This window comes from Cyphellophora attinorum (assembly GCF_001299255.1).
Source record: "Cyphellophora attinorum strain CBS 131958 chromosome Unknown Contig75, whole genome shotgun sequence".
Classification (NCBI taxonomy): Eukaryota; Fungi; Ascomycota; class Eurotiomycetes; order Chaetothyriales; family Cyphellophoraceae; genus Cyphellophora; species Cyphellophora attinorum.
The window spans coordinates 1-7,792 of NW_017253303.1; the positions used below are offsets into that span (position 1 = coordinate 1).

Genomic DNA, 7,792 nt, shown 5'->3' on the forward strand with positions numbered 1-7,792 from the left:
TGGCTCAGGGCAAAGGCGAGCGTAGCGAGCACTCCATAGGGAGCGCCTGCGGCGCTGCCTAAATGGCAAGCGAAGTGAGCAGAACAGCGGGAAGTGAGCAAAGCGAACCTTGCACCGCAGGCGAATACTGGGAGGTGGTGGGAAGGAGTCAGTGGCCAGTGCATGGTGGTGTGGGATGCAGTCTTCGGAATGTTGGTGTACGACAGCGGAAGCATATTATCCTGTTCGTCGTATATGTAGCAGAAGGTCGGTCGGATTCGTTACTGCGAAGGAAAGGACTTATCGCAGGCCCAAGATCCTGACGTCCTCCATTGCGCCCCTGACGAGGCGTTTGACTTCGCCTTTGTGCTCGACTTCGCGCCAGGGTCGCCACTGGCCGAAGCCTCCTCCTTCTTCCAGCCCACCTGCTGTCCCGGGAGTAGGAGTCGCTGACCTTGAAGCACCCGGCGTGGTGACCACAGTCAAGTTCCCTCCTGTCACTGAGTCGACGCCCTCGTACCCTTCTTCTTTGATCACTCGCTTGACCTCGGCTGCAGACTGGTGTTTTCGGGACTTGCTGCTAAGCAAGTCGTGGTAGTGCCCTGCTACGGCGAGAAGGGCGTCTGTTGAGCGTGCGAGCTTGCTGCTCCTGCTTGCTGCTCCGGAAGTTTGAATTCTGGACGGCGCTGCTTTCTCTTTGTTCTTCGCTGCAGGTATGGGACTCCACGCATCCCTGAATTTCTGCAGGATTTCGTACCCCTCAACCAACTTGTAGAACAAATCGTCAAAGTCGGCTTCGCCAGGCAGGAAAACGTCGCCACGGGTTAAGCTGAACGCGAGGATCTCGGCGACGGGAGTGATGACTTCTTCAGTGATGCCGCCGCGGAGGGATTGTAGGTCGGGAGCATAGACTGTTACAAATTTCATGAGTGCGAGGAGAGAGGACCAGAGGTGTGGCCAGTGGTATGCCAGGCGCGTACTGGGTCCCGAGGGTGGGGCGAGGGTGGTGAGGACGCGCAGAATGAGGGCGAGGGCCAGGCTGTAGAGGGGAATGTCCAGACGGCGGCGAAGGTTGTGGCTTAGGGTGTCGGTTGCGATGTCGAGGATGATGGCTGCTGGGGCCCTCGAAGATGAGGTTATGGCAGTGGTTGGGAGGAAAGGGGCGCGCTGACGAGCGAGGCGGACTGAGGTGACGGCGTGGGAGGTTGCATGGCAGATTGGTTTAGCAGTGAGAGTATCCTCGAGGAGGAGGCGGACAGTCAACAGCGAGAGGATTGCGTAGATGGAGGCGCGCGAGGAGCGGTGTGCGTGGTGGCATAGGTATGAAGTGCTGCTGAGAAATGATGCGAGGGGCGTTTCGTGTGTTGTCGGGCCAGAAGGGGCAGCGAGGAGAGCTGACGCGAAGATTTTGTTTGCGCCAACGAATGTGTAGGCTGGTAGTAAGCTCGCGGCCAGTGGTGAAGGTAGAGCGTTGAAGAGCTGCTTGGCTTCTTCTTCGCTCGGTGGCGGGGGCTTCCGAGCGTCTGGTGATAACGAGCGCAGGCCTACCAAGCTGAGGGCTGACGACAACGTAATAGCGGGAGCGGCATCGTCTTGGATTGCCGTGTACTCGTCTCGGATCTTGCGACATGTCTCGCCGAAAGAGTCTACGAGAAGTCGTAGAGTTGACTCATCAACAAAATCTTCGAGTCGATTCACGTAAACGTTCTGCTGCTCGAACTTGTTGTAGCTTGCCAGACTTCCGAGCAGAATGAACGACTGGTAGGCCTGGTCTGGGACGTCGTGTACATATCTCATCAGAGCTGGGAAAAGGTCTCGATGCGTAAAGTAGCTGACGAGGCTGGTCTGGAATGCTCCAGCGACCATGACCATTGAAGAAGTGACAGCTTTCGAACGTAGATCGAGGTTGGGAGAAGATCTGACAATGCCCTCAAGCGTATTGACAAAGTCAGAGACCAGCTTGTCGATGTCGTCAAGCCCACCAAGAACATCAATGATGTCGGTGCTGGGGTTCACATATCGTTTGGTGAAGATGGCGCTGAGAAATCCTGCCAGGTTCTTTTCAGTGTTGGTATGTGGGGCCGACTTTTGGCGGATGTGTCAACCTACTTCGAGAGCATTTTCGTTCTGCGGGAATCGATCCGAACGTGCTTCCTGTATGCACCGTCTGAAGAAGGCTTGGGTCTGGGCTTGGCAATGGAGAGTCTCGTTGGCTGTGAAGGGATCCAGCAGATCGTAGAGGCGTTGTTTGTCCGGCTTGAGCAGAAAGAACTCCCTCCAGAAGCCTTCGGAAGGTATTCGTTCTTCTTCACTGTCATCGTTGGGAAGGATATTGAAGAGATGTAGATAGAGCTGGACTATCTTCGGCTCGAACGAGTCTGGCCGAAGTTGTTGGGTCAAGGGTGAGTCCATAGCGGTATTGGCGTCTCATTTGCTCTCAAGGCGCGTCAGCCCTGCGGAAACTGGAGGGCAATATGGTCTGCGACCTCTCGGTATTCTGCGACGGCAACATTCCCATACAATCGAGTGTCTGAAGGACGTGTGGCATTGTTCAGCCATGACTTGGCGACATTGAAGTTGAGAAAGTACGGCAAGCGGCAGAGCTCAAGAGTGAAAGGATGCAAGATGTCTTCATGGGCATCTGTAGCGATCTAGCAACCCCACCTCCAACTCGACCTCGCTTCTGATCTGCTATGACACGCGCCGAGCATTCGTGACAGACATCCTCACCTTTCGTCCGACGGAGGACTCTGTAACGGTAGTCGACCTCTCCCGGACGTCCGTATGGATCACGACGAGATATGCTGCGATCATTTGTGGCTCGATCACAAGTGAGAGCATTCCATCATGGCGTTGGACGAGGAGCACAAGGTGCTGCTGCGGTCGCATCTGGTGTAAAGCAATGGCTCCCAAGTCATCCACCGTCCCAGGCGTCTGTGCCAGACAGCGAGATCAACAAGCTGGCGGCGAGGCCCAGGCGGCCTCTGACCCTGGCTGATCTGGTCAAGTACGCACGTGCCCTCCCAGTCGATCTGGCCCACTGACGAATGCGCAGACATGGCAAGCCGCCGTTGTCAGAAGAGGCACTGATCGCGTCTGCGAACTTCACGCTGTCTCTATTACCCGCCCGACTTGCACACCGAATCACTGCTCTCCGCAATCTCCCCTTTATCGTTGTCTCGAATCCATCCGTGAACAAGATATACAACAACTATTTGCACTCTCTGTCCACTCTCGAGCCGTTCTACTCACGTGAGATCACCACCATTGAGGATGAGTACAAGTTCACGGAGCTGATGGCCGATCTGGTCAGGACTCATTCGAATACCATACCTGTGTTAGCCAAAGGCTTCTTGCAGTGCCGCAAGTACGTCGACCCGGTGGAGGTCACTCGCTTTCTGGATCAACATCTCCGAGCTCGGATTGGCACTCGACTTGTCGCGGAGCAGCATCTGGCACTTCACGTAGCGTCTACAGACCATCCGGAAGAGCAATGCGACGACTCCCATATTGGCGTCATCGACACAGCTTTGAAGCCGGCCGACATTGTACTCTCGTGCCAGAACTTCGTCGGCGAGATTTGTGAACTCAAGTACGGCGTGCGTCCGTCGTTGATCATCAATGGCGACCCAGACGCCGAGTTCGCTCACATTCCTATGCATCTTGAGTACATCATTACAGAGCTGCTCAAGAACGCCTTCCGAGCAACCATCGAGTCTGGGAATGAGAAGCATCCCATAGAGGTCACAATTGCAGCTGCACCAGATGTGCCATCAACGAGCACCAAGCTAGAGTCTCTGAGGCAACTTCAGCTGTCGCACGAGAAATCCTACGACTACTCCCTCTCAGGACTAGAGGAGTATTGTGCAGATCCGGACATCGTTGAGCCACTGAATCACGTTGCTCCTTCCATTACTTTGCGCATTCGCGATCGAGGAGGAGGGATCTCCCCGGAGACACTACCGAATATTTGGAACTACAGCTTCACCACGTTCAGCAACGAAGATGCGGCGTCAGTCGACAACGGTAACAGTGATGGCTTGAACGCCCTTTCGGAGAGTGGCAGTGATCAAAGTACCATTGCTGGATTAGGCTACGGTCTGCCGCTAAGTCGTGCATATGCTGAGTACTTCGGTGGTGGCATCGCTGTACAAAGTATGCATGGATTTGGCACGGACGTATATCTGTCGCTGTCTGGGGTGGGCAAAGTCAAATGAAGGCTACGTGAGTGCTTACAAAACGGTCGATCCATTGGCGGACGACTTCTCCGCACATATGCCGCCCGCAAAGTGGCAGTCATGCCTCCGCCCGGCATCTCTGAGCACATTTCGTTGATGGACTGTGTGCATCACCACCACCACCAGTTTCATCCGGGCCGACAATTCAGCTCGACGCTATCATGTGAAGCGCACATTCTGCCTAGGTGCAAAAAGCTTTCGTCTCTCCGATAGGCTGCCGAAGCACGAGCATGAGGCTTCTGCGCTCATTCGGAGAAGTGCCAGGCGTTTAGCTTATACGAAGGCAGTCAGGACAGGATAAGCGGACTGTGCAAATGCCCGACATGCCGATATATTCTCGCTACGAGAACACAGGCACGATCTTCCGCGTCGACCGATCTCTCAACCGCTCCTGCATGACCACTCCATACATATCCACCACCCACTTACACGCAATCTTCCGCGTGTCCTTCGGATCAATGATCTCTTCCACATTGAACGCATTGATCGCCCTTACTGGATTCATCAGCCTCACATACTCGTCTTCCAACTCCTTGTACCTCCGCTTCCATCCCGCCTCGCCCTCTTTCTCTCGAATGAGCTTCAGCTCGTGGCGGTGGCCGACCTCGATGCCGCCGTCGAGAGGCAGTGAGCCCCAGTTGGCAGACGGCCAGGCGACGCGGAAGATCGGATCTCGCGAGTCTGTCATGACGCCGCCTGCGACGCCGTATGACCGTCGGGTGACGACCGAGAAGATGGGAGTGGTGGTGCTGTAATACGCTTTGGCCAGCTCGACGCCCCATTTCATCGTCGCGGCGCGCTCGGCTGCTGTGCCTATCGCGTAGCCGGCTGCAAAGAATGCGTCAGCAAAATCATCATTGGACGGGGAGAGAGAGGGTTTGGACTTACGACAATCCACGAATTGTACAATCGGCAAATTGAACACGTCGCAGAACTTCAAATGCTTCATCATCTTCTGACTCCCTCCGTGATCCAAGGCACCAGAGTTGACCTCACAGTTCAGTGTCATCACACCCACTGGCTTCCCACCCATGCGTGCGAGGCCAACTATCGCCGTCCTACCCCACAGCGCACCAACCTCGAACCAGCTGCCCCTGTCGACCACAGACTCAATGATCGCCCATGGATTATACCCCCTCCCTTTCCGCCGCGGGATAATACTCCGCAATGCAATATCCTCCCTTTGAACGTCATCAGACGGCGGTATACAAGGCGGCGCCTGCAACGCCCCACAATCCGGCAAGAATCCCAACACCGTCCTTATCTGCCTAAACACATCCGCCTCATCCCGCGCCACGTTATCGATCGTCCCATTGCGACAATGCACCTCCGGCCCACCGAGCTGCTGAAACGTCAGATCCTCCTCAAACGTCGCCCCCTCAACCACCTTTGGCCCCGCGTTGAACGCACTCCCAATATCGCCCGCCATGACGCTGAAATGCGTCGCCACGACCCGCGCGAAGCCCAATCCGATAGCGGGGCCGACGATGGCGCCGATGTTAGGAATGCCCTCGTTCATCTGTAGTGCTGCGGGCCAGAGGATCTTGTTGTCGGGGAGGTAGCTGTACCCTAGTTGCGCGATGGTTGTGACGGAGCCGCCGCCGGAGGAGCCGTCGCAGAGTTTCACGACTGGTGTTTTCAGTTTCAGAGCGAGTTTCTCCCCGTAGACGGTCTTGAGCGTGTTGCCGCCGTCGGCGTGGCCGCCGCGGATCGAGAAGTCGTCGGCTGTGAGGTAGATCCTGTGCTTGACTCCGGAGATGGGGCAGGTGACTTGGCCGAAGCCCTGGGGGTTGTTGGTTGGGACGAAGGATTCGACGGATTCGAGTTGTGGGTTGGTGGGGTCGCGCCGCCATGTTGCGCTGCCGGTCAGGGAACCAATCTCGGTCCAGGTTGAGGGGTCGAGGATTTGTTTTATGCGGTCGCGCGCCCAGAGCTTGCCGGCGGCGAGCTGGCGTTGGTAGCCGCGGGATTCGAGGTCGGGGGTCCAGGAGGTGGTGTGCATGGTGGAGGCGTGGGAGAGGATATCGGAATAGTCGGCGGGGAGGGTTGACGCCGGGTCCGAGGACGATGACTTGGCCTTTCGGGACTTTTTTGTGTTAGGCGAGCTGGCTAAAGTGGCCGCAGCGCTTTCGGAGGGGGTAGGTGCTATCTGGGAGGTGAGTTGGGACAGGCGAGAGGCGGCTGTTTGGGAGTAGACTGGGTCCTCTGAGCGAGAAGGCGATCCCTGTGCTTGCTTGGGCTGAGGGCCACCTGACGGCGACAAGCGTGGTTGAGGTTGTCCGTAGACGGGATCAGCCGTTCCACTGGCCTTAGTATCCGAGCTTTCTGCATTCTGCGAGTAGACCGGATCTGTCCTGGCATCCGGCCCTCCTGAAGCATTCTCACGGCGTGGACCGTCTGAGGTACTTGGTCCTGGCTGCTGCTGGCCGTAGACAGGGTCGCTAACATCAGACCTGTTTCCAGATTGTGAATAGACAGGATCGTCTTTGCTGGTGGTCTGGTCGGAGGATGCTCCCCCATCTGGACCAGATGCTGGTGGGGACGCCGGTCGCTCCTGGCTGTATACCGGGTCGCTCTTGCCTTTCGGATACTTCGAGCTCATACTGTTCGTCCTCAACGGGGGCGGCTTGGAAGAAGTTCTTGCCGTGGGTTCTGGCTTTCCTGGCTCGAGAGAATCTGCTGTGAGGCTGAGTCCAGAGTCTTAGTCCTGGTCGATACTACCTTGCGTCTGCTGTATCTGATTGGTAGCACAAGCATGGCAACGTGTGCGTTGTGAAGACAAGCGAGGTCCTTCGAGAGGCGTTGGTACTTTCCCCAATGGCTCGTATATTTCCCCACATAAAAATGAACCGAGGCACGCGGGCAATCAAGCTTACCGCGAAATCGTGGGGAAGTACGTCGCTCACGGTGCACCGACACCGAGGATGAGATGGCTGGCTGCAGGTACCTACATGTACATATGTAACAGAGCAATGCCTTCGTGACCATAGCCAGCCAGATAGACTACCCACGAAGGGTTTCAAACTAAGCAATAGAGCACCTACCACTGTCCGCCCACCCATACTACTACTACCACGACAACTATGCCGCCCCCTCAACGTCCCATAAACAACCTTCTAATCGCCAACCGCGGCGAAATCGCGATCCGCATCCTCCAAGCCGTCCACGAACTCCCCGATCCGCAACCTACAACATATGCCCTCTACACCGATACGGACAGCACACACGTCTCCCTCGGCCGGCCCGACCATGCCCTCAAACTGTCTTCCGCAGCACAGTACATGGACATCGACCACCTGGTGGAACTCGTGAAAGAGCACAAGATCGATGCTGTGCATCCTGGGTACGGCTTCCTCAGCGAGTCCGCCGCGTTCAGCCGGCGGATGTGGGAGGAGGCCGGATGTATGGTTGTTGGGCCCGGGTGGGAGGTGCTGGAGCAGACGGGGGATAAGTTGCGGGCGAAGCAGCTTGCTATGGAGTGCGGCGTGCCTGTTTTGAAAGCGATGGTGCAGCGACCGGGGATGAGCGTGCCGTGGCCGATTTTGCGCGGAAGGTGGAGTATCCGATCATGGTGA

At 56.5% G+C, this 7,792-nt stretch overlaps 4 protein-coding genes across 4 annotated transcripts; 2 read left to right on the plus strand and 2 right to left on the minus strand.

The window, feature by feature from the left end:
• Positions 1-279: 279 nt before the first annotated feature.
• Positions 280-2,391, minus strand: AB675_4839 (uncharacterized protein; the record flags this gene model as incomplete). Its single annotated transcript, XM_018145001.1, has 2 exons — positions 280-2,037; positions 2,089-2,391. The coding sequence occupies 2 exons, from the start codon at positions 2,389-2,391 to the stop codon at positions 280-282; spliced, it is 2,061 nt and encodes a 686-aa protein (XP_017994242.1).
• A 435-nt stretch (positions 2,392-2,826) lies between these two features.
• On the plus strand, positions 2,827-4,196 carry AB675_4840 ([3-methyl-2-oxobutanoate dehydrogenase [lipoamide]] kinase, mitochondrial; the record flags this gene model as incomplete). The annotated part of the gene is made up of 3 exons (XM_018145003.1): positions 2,827-2,850; positions 2,910-2,986; positions 3,035-4,196. 3 exons carry the CDS (start codon positions 2,827-2,829, stop codon positions 4,194-4,196), a joined length of 1,263 nt encoding a protein of 420 aa, XP_017994241.1.
• A 361-nt stretch (positions 4,197-4,557) lies between these two features.
• AB675_4841 (Propionyl-CoA carboxylase beta chain) lies at positions 4,558-6,819 on the minus strand (the record flags this gene model as incomplete). The annotated part of the gene is made up of 1 exon (XM_018145004.1): positions 4,558-6,819. One exon carries the CDS (start codon positions 6,817-6,819, stop codon positions 4,558-4,560), a length of 2,262 nt encoding a protein of 753 aa, XP_017994240.1.
• Positions 6,820-7,300: 481 nt separating this feature from the next.
• Positions 7,301-7,775, plus strand: AB675_4842 (Pyruvate carboxylase; the record flags this gene model as incomplete). Its single annotated transcript, XM_018145005.1, has 1 exon — positions 7,301-7,775. A coding segment is annotated over one exon (475 nt), but the record flags the coding sequence as incomplete, so codon positions are not given.
• Positions 7,776-7,792: the final 17 nt, after the last annotated feature.